At 48.8% G+C, this 16,777-nt stretch overlaps 1 protein-coding gene across 2 annotated transcripts in view; it reads left to right on the top strand.

Moving 5' to 3' along the window:
* The window catches only part of LOC138259667 (cytochrome P450 2A13-like), a 918,770-nt gene that overhangs the window by 746,567 nt on the left and 155,426 nt on the right, over positions 1–16,777 (top strand). For both annotated transcript variants that reach the window (XM_069207539.1, XM_069207540.1), the window contains exon 8: positions 824–965. In XM_069207539.1, coding sequence (XP_069063640.1) covers positions 824–965 — 142 coding nt within the window. The remainder of the gene's footprint in view (positions 1–823; positions 966–16,777) is intronic.

Genomic DNA, 16,777 nt, shown 5'->3' with positions numbered 1-16,777 from the left:
AATCCGCCATGAAAAGGCTGGCAGAGTACAAGGGTGTAATCAGCATGGCGGTGCTAAGTTAATCGCTGCCCTGACTGATTACAACCAGCATCACCGTCAGCCTGTCAGGATCTAGGATCCTGGCAGGGACGGTGGTAGGTTTGGTGGTCTGCCCTCCCAAGACTTGTAATCAGGACCCAAGTCCATTGACAAAAACTTTGGCCAAGATGTCCTTCTAGGCATATTTAACCTCTGCTTCATTGCAGTAGGCCTGGAATCTTGGTACAAACTGGTCTACCAGGAGCAGTGACTATTTATTGGCTCTTAACATTTACCTGGAGCATTTTGCTTTAAAAGTTTAAACATTCATATCTTTTGTTCTCCTTAACCTATTTTATGATTTTGATGTATTTTAGCTAATCAATTGTTTATAGATTTTTCTGAAGTGGTTTGGGATTTTTGTTGTGATTTATTTGTTACTGTCAATGGTTGTATTTGCTAAAATGTAACACACACTTCTATAGAGATTGCCTGCTGCTTGTCATAGCTATGAAGGGATGAACAATACTTGCATTGAATTCTGATTGCTCATTGTATGTTCTCTTGTTCTGACATAAAAATATTGCCTCTGACTCTCTCCTCCATTCAAATAACAACATCTTCCTTTGCACCTTCATTAACGTCTAGATTTCAGTAAAGGTTAGCCATTTCTGTCCAAGATATTTCACTCTTACTGAAATACACTGAAATTCTTTAGTTCTTAATTCCTAACTATTGATCAAATGATTTGTAATTAGAAATTTGATTTAATTTTTTCCTGACAATATTCTTATTTGCTTTGCAGGGAACTAATGTCTTTTCAATGCTGACCACTTCTTTGAATGATCCAAAATATTTCTCTGACCCAAAAAAATTCAACCCTGGACACTTCCTGGATGAAAATGGAAGTTTCAAAAAAGTTGATGCCTTCATGCCATTTGCATTCGGTACTACACTTATCTATGCTGATATGCTTACTTCTCTCCCGCTTTATCCAACTTAATTTTGACATTTCTTTTCAGTTTTATCTCTTTAGTCTTAGTACCTGGTCTCTCCTCTAATTTCTATGTGGTAGGAGGCAATTGTATTCTCTTCCATTGTGTTTTACAACGATCTTAAAAGGCTGGAATTGTTCATTTCAACAGCAAATTTAGGGCCAGATACACAAAGCAAATTTGCAATCCCAAATACTATGGTTTGACCGGAAAATGACTGTTAGGAATGTATTAAATTTATTTTGCGGGTTAGATGAATAGCCTTTGGGACTCACCCCAAACTGCAATTAGAAAAGAGCATGAATAGGTTGTTCTCTTCTTTATGTGATTTGCTGTGGCATATATCAATAGTGTGAGACAGCAACTGTGGTTGCAAACCATTGATGAATTACCAACACTTGAATTGGGATCGCAACTGATTTGCAAAGAGAATGGTGTCCCCATGGGCACTTTCCCCTTTGTGAACTGCTGCCTGCGCCACCAAAATGTCTGCAAATGGAAAACTTGTTTTTTGTTAATGCAGCAACTGGTCCTTTAAGAAACATGGGTTGCTTAAAACAGTTTCCCATTTGGGAATGCATAAACATGGATGTGGGTCTCCAGTTCCTAGCATGCCATCAATTCTGTGTTTTCATCCAACCACTGGAAGTATCAACTAGCGAACTGCCTAGGGGAGGGGGGGGAGAAGTGGAGTGCACTTAAGTGTGCATGGCGGTTTGGCCTTAGGTTTCTCCAACCGAGCTGTATTTGACTGCCAGGTTGGAGAAACCGCACAGACTCCCTGTGCCTGAGCGAGCGGTAAACCAGCCCGCTCGGGCTAATCCCTGTGCTGCTATCCTGCTTGGTAATAGCTTGAGAGGAGCAGCATGGTGATTGCATGGCGGTTTCTGAAGCTGTCCCTTGGACTGCTGGGACCAGGAGGCAGAGGAGCGCGAGGTGGCCAGCAGCACCAGGTAAATGCTTTAGATTTCTTTTTATTATTAAAATCCCCCACACATCCCCCACATCCCCCTCCACCAGCTCCACTAATTTTAAATTGCATCCGCTGCCACTAACACCTGCTGATAGAAAGCTACACCGTTAAGTAATCACATTCAAACACTAAACCAAGCACACAATTACCATATCTGTTCACTCGTTTCCGATCTTCCTTTTTTTGCCAGCACTGTACTTTCACACGCATCGGTCGAAGTCTATTAAAAAAAGTATGGTTTACTGCATGCAATGGGGACGAGGTCTGTGAACATGAGGTTGGGTTCAAAGGTGTGCCTAAAAAATCTAAATATTCTGTACGTTTTTTAGGTCTTGTAGCTTCATATACAAGTTTAAATGAAAAACAAATAAAGAAATACAGTTCTTACTCAGTGGGAAATTTCCTATAGTACAATATGAAACCTCTCTTACTTAATGTGCTTCAGAGCTCAGTGTGTAACCAGAAAGCCACAGAAATTAAATCTTGGTTTGTGCAGTGGAGATCAATCGATCAATCAGTGATTTCTAAAGCGTGGCTAATCACTCATATGGTTTTAAGGCGCTGTTTGCTGGCACGCTGCTCAGTTGAAGAGCCAGATTTTGAGGTCCTTCCTGAACTGCTTCAGGGATGCGGTCTGCTGAGTTTGAGAGGTAGCGTGCTTCATGTCCTGGCTGCGAAGTAGGAGAAGGATCTTCCTCCTGCTGTGCTTTTCCAGATCTTGGGAACAGCTGTGAGGGTGAGCTGGGAAGAATAGAGTTGTCTGTTGGGTACATAGAAAGAGAGGCGGTGGTTGACGTATGCCAGTCCTACGTTGTTTAGTGACTTTTAGGCGTGGATCAGGAGTTTGTATGTGATGTACTTGTGGACTGGGAGCCAGTGTAGGAGGTGGGAGGAGATGTGGCTGTGTCGGGGATGTCCAGGATGAGTCTGGCTTCTGCATTCTGGATTCTTTGTAGTCTTGATTGTAGTTTATTGGTGATACTGTCATAGAGTGCATTGCCATAGGCCAGTTTGCTAGTGATGAGTGCGTGGGTGACTGTCTTCCTCATGTCGGAGGGGATTCAGTTGAAGATCTTTCGAAGGAGTCAGAGACTGTGGAAGCATGACGGGTTATGGATAGAGAGAAGTCCAGGATAATGACCAGATTGCGTGCTTGGCCCGTGGGAGAGGGGGCATTTCCCAGTGTCTTGGGCCTCCAGGAGTTGTTCCAGGCAGAAGGGGTGGAGCCGATTATGAGGCTCTCCGTCTTGTCAAAGTTGAGTTTGAGGCAGCTGGCTTCCATCCAGGCGGTGACTGCTCTCATCCCATTGAGTAAATTTCTCTTGGTCTTTACAGGGTTGTCGGACATGACGAGGATCGGATGGGTATCATCAGTGTAGGAGACTCTGTTTAGCCCATGATATTTGAGGATTTTGGCTAGTAGGTATTGTAGATTTTAGAAAGCGTCGGGCTGAGTGATGATCCATGGGGCACTCCGCAGAATGTATTTTTGGGTTCTGACGTGAACGGCGGTGGTCTGCCACTCTGTGTTCTTCCGGTGAGGAAGGACCTGATCCATTCCAGTGCTTCATCTCGGATACCAGCATTGTGGAGTCTGGCGCAGAGGGTGTAGTGGGAGATGGTGTGTATGCGTATGAATGCGGCAGAGAAGTTGAAAAGGATGAGTGAGGCTGTGCCTCCGTGGTCTAGTATGTCGCATATGTCGTTGATTGCTGCTCTGAGTTCTGTTTCGGTGCTGTGGTTGCTCCTGAATCCGGATTCTACTTTGGCTAGGAAAGGAAGCAGAGAGATTTGTCTGCAGTTTTTCAACTCCCTTGGGTCGGCTGTGGGTTTCTTGAGTAGCAGGTTGATCTCGGTGTGCTTCCAGTCTGATGGGTTGGTGGCGGTCTCGAAGGATCAGTTAATAGTGCGGCATAGCTCAGGTGCTATGGTGGCACTGGCCAGGTTGAAGATGTGATGAGGGCACGGATCTGAGGGTGCTCCTGAGTAGATATAGTTAATGATTCTTTGGGTGTCTTCTTTGGTGATCGGGGTCAGGGATCTGGCGTGATGCTGGGTCCCTGGTGGTATTTGTGGGTGGTGTGGGACGTTTTTGGTTCTTGAAGCCTTTGTAAATGACTGCGATTTTTCAGTGGAAAAAGGTGGCGAGGTTGTCGCAGAGGTCTTGGGAGGGAGGGATGGATGGGGTGTCTGTCCCAGGTTTCATGAACTCTTTGACAATGGTGAAGAGCTCTTTGCTGTTGTGAATGCTGGTGCTGAGGTGTTCTTGAATGGTGGCTTTTTTGGTGGCTTTGATGTTTTGGTGGTGCGTGGTCATTGCCTTCTTGTAGGGTATGCGATCTTCGGTTGATTAGCTGTTTCTCCATTTGCGTTTCAGTCATCTGCAGGAGCATTTGGACTCTTGTAGGTTATAAACCATTTAGGTGTTTTGCTATCTCGGTTTCCTGCTGGTTTCCTGAGGGGGGACCTACGTTGTTGGCACATTCCAATAACCGGAGGTGTAGACTGCAAGTGGCTTCTTTAGCATCTGCAGCGTCCGGTGGAGGGGAGTGACTGAGAGTGTTGGTGAGTTGTGCTTCTATAACTTTGCCCAGCATCTGCCGGTGGGATTGGGGGCCATAGTGGCATACAGTGTTCTTAGTGAAGGTAAAGAAGATGCACTTGTGGTCGGTCCAATTCGGAGGTGTGAGAGATGGTGATGTTGTTCCCTGTTTAGAAGACAGGTTGAGGATGTGTACGGCTCTGCAGAAATGAAGTCGGGGCCTGGCAGCCAGTAGATGAGTGTGCCACAGAGGGTGGACTTGGGGTTTGTCTCAGTCTGGAAATGTAGGTGTTTATGGGTTGGCTGAGACTGTGACTCGGTGGTTGTCAGGTAGAGGGTGTTCTTGTAGACTGTGGCAATGCCACCTCCAGGCCAGCAGGCTCTGTCCTGGAGAGTAGTGAGTTGTGTATTTTTAGTGCTACAAGGTCGCAAGCTGTGACAGAAAGCATAGTGAAAATGTAAGCATTGTTTGAAGCTTGCATCGAACACGGTATAAGATTGACTATTACAAAACGAGCAAAAAGGTGCTTCCAAAATATGGATTTTAGTGATACCAAGATTGTAAGTAATGCATTTTCTTTTTACATTATTGTCCCTTCAACACTTCCTGGGATAGCAAGAGCTATAAACATTTAATTACAATTAATAGCACCCACTTCACAGATTAAGGCCCTCATTATGAACACAGCAGAAAAGGCCTCACTGCCGGCGGTGGCAGTACCTACTGTCAACCGTCAGGCGGTCTGGCCTGCCAAATAATGAAGTACATGAAAAACATACAACAATCATAAAGTACACTGTTCCAAAAAGAAAGTATTGCTTGATCAAAAGGCAACTGTAATCAGGAGCTGGGGAGCCCTCACACACCCAATAGGATGTCAAGCTTCATCACTGGGCACACTCCTCGTCAGACTTTCTTTTTGGAACAGTGTACTTTATGATTGTTGTATGTTGTATTTTGGGAGAGTGTACACTGGACCAGTAATCTCCCTGTTCACCCTTTGTTTTGTGCACATGAAAAACAGGCAGCCTGAAAACCACTCACCGCCAGCAGAGGAGTGGCGACAGCGATGGAAGAGGCTGTCCACAGGCCGATGGAAAGTCCCTACCCACCCAACAAATAATGAAGCACTAGACCGCCGCCAGTTCCAGGGCGGAAACCACCGCCACGAAAAGCCAGGCGGAAATGAACCAAATAAAAGGAAACCCTCACCGGAGGCTCATACAACACGCTGAAGCAGACGTGAAGAGAGAGTTGCAAAACATGCCAGTCCTGCTCCTTGCCATATACCTCCACGACCGAGACCGCTGATGAAGATGATGACGGTAAGTACTGCAACCTACTAAACAAGGGAAGAAAGGGCACAGTTACATACCCACCCACTCCACCCACCCCGCAATGCACCCACAACCTCTTACAACATCACAAGCAATACACCCCAGAGCAGGAGGTACTCACCCGACACAAGGCAAATTAAACCTGCCCAAAGTACACACATGTGCACAACACCCCCCCACAATGAAATGAGGAACCACAGATCCAGAGTGTGCCAATGCCAACACTGACCACACAAACTTTAATAACGCTCCAGGAGCAACAGAATGTCCAAGCTAGGCCAATGGCCAGCCCATAGCTAAAAGGCTGATGGGCCCAAATGGTCCCAAATTGACTCACATGTGCAAATGGTACTCCACCATAAAGGGGCATCAATGGGGCAGCCAGGCACCTCAGGGAACAGGGGCAGTGAGTGGCGGGGTGGGGACTTATGTCTGGGAGGGGGGTTTGGGCTTACGTTTGGGAGGTGGAGGGGGTTTGGGTTTTGTCTTGGAAGGAGGGGGAGCGGCCTTGGACTGGGGTGCGGCAGATGTACCTGGGACAGCACGGGGTCTCTTGCTCACAGGGGAAGGTGCACGGGAATGTGAAGGGCAGAAAGGGTCTGACTTGGACGGGGGAGGAGTGGACAGGGCAAGGAGGTGGGAACGTTTAGGGATGAGACGGGGTGGACCGGTGGGTTCAAAAAGGCCTACACAGGATAGGAAAAGTTTCTTAGGGGTAATCGGGGTGGACCTGGAGGATGGTGTGGGAGTGGAGGTAGAAGGAGTGGCCAAAACAGGTGTATGTGTGCGTGATGTAGATGCAGGTGACTGTACAGTATCCTGAGGTGTGGTGGATGTGTGTTGGGTGGGTGTCTGGGAAAGTTTGAGTGTTTTGGGAGGAGGGGGGTGGACACAGTGGGACAAGATAGGCTGCCATTGAAAATGGATGTTGTCTGGGTGTCTGCAAGTTTAGTGAGTGTGCTGCAAGTGGAACTCAGAGACGTTGTGGTGAGTGCAGGTGTGGTACCTGGGGTGCATGACTGGATGTCTGATGTTGTGGTGACTGCAAGGATGGGGCCAGAAAGAGTGAATGAAGGGCAGTGCCTGTGAGTGTGCATGTAGAGGTGACAGACAGGGAGGCAGAAGAGGTGGACACACTGGGGTAAGTGGATGTTTTTGCGTGTGCCTTTGTATGTTGGCTGTGTGTATGCCTGTGGTGGGAAGTGTGGTGCTTGCGTTTCTCTGTGTGCTTCTTGTGTGTTGAGGTGTGTGCATGGCTGTCAGAGTGTGTGCTTGGGATGGGTGAAGGGAGTGGGGTGCTGGAAGGGGTAGAGGTGGTTGGAGAAGGGACGGAAAGACCAGGGACACTGACTGACGTCAAAGAGGAGGCCGGAGCCCGAAAGGATCTCTGTAGGCCAGACATGGCACTGTGAATGCCATCCAGGTAGGCAATGGTCTGCTGCATCTATGATGCTAGCCCCTGGATGGCATTGACGATGGTCGTCTGTCCTACAAAGATGGTCCTCAGGAGATCAAAAGCCTCCTCCTTGAGGGCAGCAGGGCTGACTGGGCTAGTGGATGAGGTGCCTGGGGCGATGGTGATGCCCACCCTTCTGGGTGAGCGGGCACAGGCAACTGGGTAGGAAGCAACTGGGAGGGCGGTGATAGTATAACAAACAATGGGTGGGCCCACTAGGGTCCGCCACCACCAGGGAGCTCCCATTGTAAGAGGTGTTAGAATCACTACCTCCAGTGGTAGTTGTCTAACCAGTGGTACTCTCCTCACTCTCCAACCCACTGGTCCCCTTGGCGTCGCTCGACTCTGCCTCCTTGGAACCGTGGGCCGCTGCATCCCCACTCGCCGGTGCCACTGCTCCCTTGCCAGATGATGCTGATGTACACAGACAACACAGGAGAACAGGGGTGGGGAGACAAAACAGGAGAGACATTTGTAAATAGCTGAATGGATGTACATAACTGGTTCACACATACTCCCACCCAGCAAATATACCTATGCCACCATGCAGCACCTACAGCTATACTCATGGCTATGCCACTGACTAGTGGACACAACCCTGGTATACATCCATCGCCAACATCCCAGAAGGACCTGAAGAACTGCAGACCTGTCCCTTATCATCTAACTGCCCATGGGGTCCAATATGCTAAATGACATCTGTCAGAGTCCCTGCCACAAGACAGCATACATACTACAGCACCCTCAGACATCCATCAAAGAGGCATACGATGGTCTCTGTACTCACCCCCTTGTGTCTGCTGTGCAGCCTTCAAGTGCCCATCCAAGTCTGGATGCGCCACCGCCAGAATGCAGCGCATTAGGGGGGTCATTGCCCGACGGGCACCCCTTTCTCGTTGGGAGGACTTCCCCAGCTGGGCCTCACAGGTCTTCCTGGCCCAGTGCCGCACGTCCTTCCACTGCTTCCTGCCGTGGGTGCTCCGCCATTTGTAAACACCCAGGGTCCGCACCTCCCTGGTGATGGGTTGCCATTTTCCCCTCTTCTGATGGGCGCTGACCTTTAGGAGACACACAGAAAAGTAACACAGAGGTCAGACAATGCCCATTTGATACAGCTGGCTATACGTCCCCTATGGGACAGACACTTAAACAGCATTTCAGCACCTCATACACGCAGTATGTCATGCATTCCACGGCTGTACAGTGTCAAATCGTGCACACATGTTTACAGCCATATAACACCATTACACACATCAATGCACCCCAATCCGCCTACTCACCTGTACCTCTGGTCGACCATAAAGCTTGACATACAGGGTTAGGACCCCATCCACCAGCTTCTCCAGTTCCTCCGTGGTGAAGGCCGGGGCCCTTTCCCCTGTCACTCGTGCCATTTCCAGGACCAGAGTCAGGACACAGCAGTACACTCAGTGGAGTACTTGCATGCACATAATCCGGGAGTCAAGTGAAGTTGGGGTGACAAGATAGCATACACTCCGCGGCAGTGTGCACCATCACCGCTGGCGACGATCATGATAGGCCCATATTTCCCATTGACAACCATGTTAACCAATGAATGGTTGCACAGCGGTGAACACTGCCTTACGCCATTACAACAACCGCTAGCGGTATGATGTCCCTGCCACTGCTACATATCTGGATTACTGGGGGCAGACATTTTGCACACTACTACACAGTTATTAATTTCTCATTGGCTCCATGCATGCCCTACGGACCCCATCCCCCAAACGCATGGACAAAAAAACATTTACCCACCACAACAGTCCAGATGTATCAGTCGAGGACATGTCACTCCAGTTTAACATCCTACAATGCATATGTATCATCGACTTGTTTGCCAGCAGTGCTGAATACTCAACATGTTGAGCAGATGAATGTGTGTCCCTCACATGTGTTCACCACTCCTCCTAGGTACAGACCCATGTGGCGAGGGAGGGCCCTATCAGTGTACAGACCACTTGTTGATTTGGAAACCATGGTGGAGCGTAACATCATTATCAGTTACAGGCTCACTCGTGCTACTATTCGTGAATTTTGTGCATTACTGGATCCAGCACTCAGACCGGCTAATCGGAATCAGCATGCCATCCCTACTGAAGTGCAAGTGCTCTCTGCACTCCATTTACTGGCCACGGGCTCATTTCAGGTGACAGTGGGCATGGGTGCTGGTGTTTCTCAGCCAATGTTCTGCCTCGTACTGTCCAGATTCCTGAATGCAGTTATCTGACACTTGCAGTCATATGTGAGGTTTCACGAAAGTGTTGAACTCCCTGCCATCAAGTCAGACTTTAATGCCTTTGCCAACATTCCTCATGTGATAGGTGCCATTGATGGCAACCACATAGCGCTCATCCCCCCAAAAGTAAGTGAACAGGTGTACAGAAACAGGAAGAACTTTCACTCTATGAACGTTCAATTGGTGTGTACTGCAGATCAGTACATCTCACATGTGAATGCCACGTTCCCTGGATCAGTCCATGATTCCTTTGTGCTGAGGAACAGCGGTGTGCCACACATGATGGAACAACTACAAGGGGGCAGAGAATGGATCATAGGTAAGTGTGTGTGACACATTTTCTGTACATAGCTGATAGCCAGGCTGTCTGCAACTGAGGGTTGTTAGTTACAGTCCTGTTTTGTCCACTTTTGAAGGTGATTCTGTCTACCCCAACATGTATTGGCTCCTGACACCAGTGAGGAATCCTAGGACAGATGCTGAGAGGAATTACAATGAGGCCCATGGATGTACTAGGAGGGTGATTGAGCACACTATAGGTCTCCTGAAGGCTAGATTCCATTGCCTACATATTTCTGGGGGATCCCTGACCTATGGCCCTGAAAAGGTCTGTAGAATAGTGGTGGCTTGCTGCATGCTGCACAACGTGGCTGTGAGGAAATCTATTCCCCTCTTGGGGGAGGAGGGTGCTGTATATCCAGACCAGCTTCCTCTGAGAAGGGCTGAGAGTGATGGTGATGATGAAGAGGGGGAAGATGTACACTCCAGGAACCAACTGATCCAACTATACTTCCAGTGACTAAGATTAACTATTTGCTGCTGTTGTTGTCTGTGCTGCATACTTTCGGTATGACTTATCCCCTATGTGGGTGTTGGATCTATAGACATTTTTACTATAACAAGGTTTGCAGGTGACATGTGACTTGATGAACAACTTGTTAGACATTTCCTTTGACACCACCCCATGATGTACGTGGGGTGCCAATCCTGCAATAAAGGTATGATTATATGATTTCAATGACAATTGCATGCACACTTCGATTTGATTCAACATACTGACCAGGGACATTGACATTGGTGTACATGTGTTTTATTAGGTGTCAGGGATGCCATGGTGTTCTTTACAGTGATGGGAGTTGGCTGCTGGTGGATGTCCATACTGGCTACATGGTCTCAGCAATTGTTGGCAGTGGTACTAAGAGCATCTGTATTTTACATGTTGTTGAGTTGATATTGCACGGTGGGGATGGCGATTCAGTGGCACACTTGGGGGATAGCTTGTGTCTTTGTCACTTCTTTGACCGTGCCTTGGTCTTGGAAGGTGTTCCAGTGCCATATCTGGGCCTGAGGGACCGTTTGGGTGCCTGGTGTTGGCCTGTACGGGTAGAGGTGCTAGTCTCCTGTGTGTCCTTAGATAGTGGCACCAGTCCAGTTGCTGCTGCTTATGTTGATGGCTGGTCTGTATCTTGGTCTGTGGTAGGGGATTCCTGGTCTGTGGGGGTCTCAGGCTGGGTTGGGAAGTGGTGCAGCAGCACCCCTGCTATGGTGGCCATGGTGGCATTGAGCTTTGGCCTCTTGGTGGTGTGCTATCTGCAGAATTGATTCTGCTCCAGGGTGACCGCGATCTGGCCCATCCTGTCCTGGGTATGGTGGTATGCTCCCAGGACCTCAGAGATCACCTCCTGGGCTGCAGCATCCATCCTTTGGCCTCCCCCCTGGGCCACTGATGCCCTCCCACTGTGCCTAGCTCCACACCTGTGTCTCCTGCACAGGTCTGGCAGTACCACGTGTACTGGGGCCATTGTCTTCCTGCCTGCTGGTAGGTGGTGACTCTGGCCTCTGTCCTTGTGTTCCACCAGTCTGTGGCCTGGATGCACAGGTGTGGGGCCGGTTGCCCAGAGCTGATGTTGGTGGCTGGGTGGTAGGGGTGTCAGTGGTGTCCTGGGTGGGGCTGCTGGACGGTGAGAGGCCAGGACTGTGTGAAGGGCCAGAGTATTCCTCACTGTCCAGATTTCCCTCTACAGTGTCCTGAGTGGTGCCTCTGTCTCCATGTGGGCCGCTGCCACTCCTTGTCCTGTCGGTCAGGGTGGAATGGGTGGTGGTGCCTGTTGGGGTTAATGGACATGTATGTTACAATTGCAAAATCGGATGGGGTGCACAGGGCAGGCCTATCTTGTGCAGGGTTTCCACTGGTGGGCCTTGCAGGGTGCTTTTGTGAGGTTGCCATTGCATTTTGCTTGGAATGTGGAGGTGTATTATGGGTGGTGTAGTCCCACTGTGATTCCTTGCAGGGGTAGGTGGCTGTGCACAGGGGGAGGGATGTGGGCCTGTTGATGGGTTTGTGGGCATGCAGCGTGACTGGATGTAGTGATTATGGCCTTGGTGGGGTAGTGATAATGGTGGTAGTTGGAGGGGTGAGGTGGTGCATGCATTACAGCTGTGATGGAAATGGGGTAATTGTAGATGACTTACCCGAGTCCATTCCTCCAGTGAGTCCAGTGAGGCCCTCAGGGTGCAGGATGGCCAGTACCTTTTCCTCCCAGTCAGTGTAGTCGGGGTGTTGGCGGAGGTCCTCCACCAGTCTTCTTGACTGCAATGTTGTGCCAGGATGCCATAGACCTCACCTTCCCGCGCAGGTTGTTCCATCTCTTGTGGATGTCATCCCTCGTGCGTGGATGGTTTCCCTCTGTGTTGACCTTGTTGACAATGGTCTGCCATAACTACATCTTACTGGTGATAGGTGTGTGCTGGACCTGTGCCCAGAATATTTGTGGCTCGACCTTGAGTATCTCATCCACCATGGTCCTTAGCTCCCTTTCTGTGAAGCGTGGGTGCTTGGGGGGTGCCATGGTGTGTGTTGTGGGTGGTGTGTTGTGTGGATATTGGTGACGGTGCTGTTGTGTGATTGGGTGTGTGAGTCGTGTGATGTGGTGTTCAGTGTCTGCCTGTAGTGATTTCTGTCTGGCTTCTCCTATTGGCAATGCAAAGGATTGTTGGGTGTGTCTGTGTGTGTTTTATGGTGTTGTGGGTGTGTGTCAGGTGTGGGTTTCAAACTTGCCAATGTGTGCATTTCTTACTGTTGGGTCCACTTGCTGGCCTTGGCGGTCTGTACCCGCCAATGGTCGTTCGACATCCACTGTCCGCCGCGGTGATTTGTGCATCATTATTTGGAGAGCGGAGGATTTGTGTGCTCGGTGGTGGCGGGGTGGAATGTGTAGCTTTTTTGCCGACAAAGCCCTGGCGGTGACCGGTGGTAGGAATATTTTTGACAGATTCTGGTTTTTGCATCTTTATATGGCGGGTTTCTGTTCACTGCCAATGGCGGGATTCTGTTCACCGTCGCCACGGCGAGAGACGGTGTTTACCGCCATGTTCATAATGACCCCCTAAGTGTTGACTGTCTGCACTATCACTCAAAAAGAATAACTCTTTGTCATCACAATGCTTCCAGTGATTTGATCAATTAAAGCTAGTACTGCTTCCAAACATTCGTTACATTTGCGGATTAACTCGTAGCATACATTTGCATTTCTTTCAGGCAAGCAAGCATCCTGGGAAGATGGCTTGTTTAGCTGCCTGCCCAGCTTCGGTTTCACAGCACAAGAGACTCAATGAATGACATTTCAGCTGAAGTTTTTAAATTATCAGAATTAACTGACCCAGGTTGGTTGTGTTTTTACAAAAAGTTGGGAAACAGTTGTGAGAAAGTAGCCGCTTTCTAGCATGGTTACCCCCACTTGTGGCCTGATTGTCAGTGTTCGTCAGTGTGTTTTTACTGTCTCACTGGGATCCTGCTAGCCAGGACCCTAGTGCTCATAGTTGGAGACCTATTTGTCACTGTGTTTTTACTGTCTCACTGGGATCCCGCTAGCCAGCACCCCAGTGCTCATAGTTTGTGGCCTATATGTGTTGTCAATATGCTTGACTGTGTCACTGGAGTTCTGCTAACCAGAACTCCAGTGCTTATGCTCTCTTTGGGGTTCCAGGAGATCCTTATCGGCTGCAGCATTTCTTTTGCCACCCATAAGGAGCTCATACAAAAAATCCTTCAGGACTGCCACTGCAGCCTGAGTGAAATAGTGCACACACTATTTAACAGCTATTTTTCACTGCACCACGTAACTTATAAGTCACCTATATATCTAACCTTTAGTTACTGAAGGCTAGATGCAAAGTTACTGTGTGTGAGGGCACCCTTGCACTAGCAGAGGTGCTCCCATGTCGTCCAGGGCCAATTCCCCGGACTTCATGAGTGCGGGTCACCATTATAAGCGCACCCTACATATATGTCAAAACATAGATGCAGCTTCACAATGGTAACTCCGAATATGGCCATGTCAGGTGTCTAAGATTGTGAAATTGAACCCCCAATCCGAATCTGGTATTGGGGGGCCAATTCCATGCACACTGGGGGCTCCACCATGGACCCCCAGTACTGCCAAACCAGCTATCTGAGGTTTCCACTGCAGCCCCAGCTGCTGCCACCTCACAGACAGGTTTCTGCCCTCCTGGGGATTGAGCATCTCAATCCCAGGAAGGCAGAACAATGCATTTCCTTTAGGAGACGGGTGTTACACCCTCTCCCATTGGAAATAGGTGTTACAGTCATGAGAGGGGTATCCTCCCAGAGCCTCTGGAAATGCTTTGAAGGGCACAAACGGTGTCCTTGCATAATCCATTCTACACCGGGTCAGGGACCCCCAGTCACTGCTCTGGCGTGAAAATGGACAAAGGAAAGGGGAGTGACCAGTCCCCTGTCCATCACCACCCCAAGGGGTGTTGGCCAGAGCTCCTCCAGAGTGTTCCTGGCGTTAGCCATCTTGGATTCCAATGTGTGGGCACCCCCTCGGAGCTTCTGAGTGGCCAGTGCCAGCAGGTGACATCAGAGACCCCTCCTGATAAGTTCAAACCTGGGTAGGTAGCCAATCTCCCTCTAAGGGCTATTTAGGGTCTCTCCTCTGGGTATTTCCTCGGATTCGGTTTGCAAGATTCCTCCAGGAGTCCTCTGCATCCTCTGCTTCAGCTTCTGACCATCGGATCAACTGCACACTGCTCCAGGAACTGCTGTAACTGCAACGTAGTATCCAGGAAGGCTACTGTGACCTGCAACTTCAGCTCCAGCCAGCAAATGCAACTGTTTCCAGGTTGTGTACGCTCTGAGGACTGCCTGTCTTGACCCTGCACCAGAAGAACTGAAGGAATCTCCCATGGAGTGACGAAGTCACTTCCCTGCAGGGACCTCTCTGTGACGACGACCGGTACTCTGGGACTCCTCTCCTGTCGACGAGCGTGATCCCTGGAACACAGGTGCTAGACCGAAGTGACCCTGACTGTCCAGAGGTCCAGCTGTCCAAATTTGGTGGAGGTAAGGGCTCGCCTCCCCGTGTCAGATAGTACCCCTGTGCATTGCTTCCTTTGCAGCTCCTTGGGCTTCTGTGCATTTCTTCCAAATGTTCTTCGTGCACAGCTTAGCCCAGGTCCCCAGCACTCTATCCTGCGAGGCTCAGCTCCCTGAGCTGTTCCCCGGCGGCGTGGGATCCCTCTGTGTAGTGCTGCGACGACCGCACTTTACAACTCCTTTGTCCCCATGTCCTGGGACTCCCGTGGGTGCTGCCTGGTCTTCTGAGGGACCTCTGAAGTGCTGAGAACCCCACTCTGTCTCCTCTGTCTCCTCAGTCCGAAGTGAGACCCCCAGGTCCCTCCTGGGTCCGGCAGCTCCTCTTTGACGCAGATTGCATTTTTTCGTGAACCAATGCTTGTTGGCGGATCCAGTGGCGCAAACAGCCTGCATCCAACAACTCGACGTGGGACATCTCTTGCACCACACAGGGACCCATAGCTATCTTCTTTGGTGCATTTCTGTACTTTTCTTCCAATCGGAGAATCAATTTTTGCACCTGCTTCCAGGTGGGCAGGGGCTCTTGTTCTTCCTGGACTCTTCATCGACTTCTGGACTTGGTCTCCTCTCTCCACGGGTCTTCAGGTCCAGGAATCCATCTTTGATTGCTTGCAGTCTTGCTTGGCTCTTGTATAATTCTTCATCACGACTTGTAGTGTGTTCTGAGGAAACTTGCTATACTTTACTCCTGTTTTCCTGGGCTCTGGTGTAGGGTACTTTACTTACCTATGGTGCTTTCTTACACTCCCAGAGCCCCTCTACACACTACACTTGCCTAGGGGAGGAATTCGACATTTGCATTGCAATATTTTAGTATATGGTTTGTGTTGCTCCTAGGCTTATTGCATCCTATTGTGTTTTTCACTGTTTGCACCATTCTGTGACTGATTTCGGTTACTAGTGTATATATTGTGTATATTACTTACCTCCAGTAGGAGAATTGCCTCTAAGATATATTTGGCCTTGTATCACTAAAATAAAGTACCTTTATTTTTGGTAACATTGAGTATTGTCTTTTGTTGTGTATAAATACTGTGTGACTATGGTGGTATTGCAAGAGCTTTGCATGTCTCCTAGTTCAGCTTTGGCTGCTCTGCTACAGCTACCCCTAGACAGCCCAAGCTGCTAGACACTGCCTACACTTCACTAATAAGGGATAACTGGACCTGGTATAAGGTGTAAGTACCTTAGGTGTCCACTACAAACCAGGCCAGCCTCCTACAACAGTTTTTCATAAATCAAAAATGTATGGGCACGTCGTGCCTCTCTGCTTCGACCCTCTTCGACTTCTGGTCACACATAAAATATAACAAGGAGTCAAAAACTTGAAGACAGGTGGGAAATATACTCAAATATTGTAGATTCACACACTCAGAAACTATTCTGTCTGATTCTAAATATCCTCAGTGATGCAGAACACAAGCCACACAGCAGAGACGTTTTAAGGCACGGGCAAAGTGGGCCTTGGCCAGGGCCCCAACCTTTCACAGGGCCCCCCGCAAGAGTCTGCTCTGTTCTTCAGAGTCTATCTTTGATGACCTTGAAGAATTCTTAGATTGTTTTAAATCCCATTTTCCTTTAGTTTATTTTTCATGTGGATGATATATAGGAGTCTAGCACAGATATTATTCAGAGAAATGCTCATGTTTTTCAACACTATGCAACATCCATAAAAGTTTTTCTCTAGATCAAAACAGGACTTAATATATGAGAAATGGGAGGGGGGTTTCAAATATTATTTCCAATGCTATCAGTGAGCTGCTTCTGTATTATAATTATGAAAGCATGTCACTATCTTTC

This window comes from Pleurodeles waltl, chromosome 9 (assembly GCF_031143425.1).
Source record: "Pleurodeles waltl isolate 20211129_DDA chromosome 9, aPleWal1.hap1.20221129, whole genome shotgun sequence".
Lineage (NCBI taxonomy): Eukaryota > Metazoa > Chordata > Amphibia > Caudata > Salamandridae > Pleurodeles > Pleurodeles waltl.
Note: the sequence above shows the minus strand (reverse complement) of the source record. Positions and strands in the feature narration are given on the sequence as shown.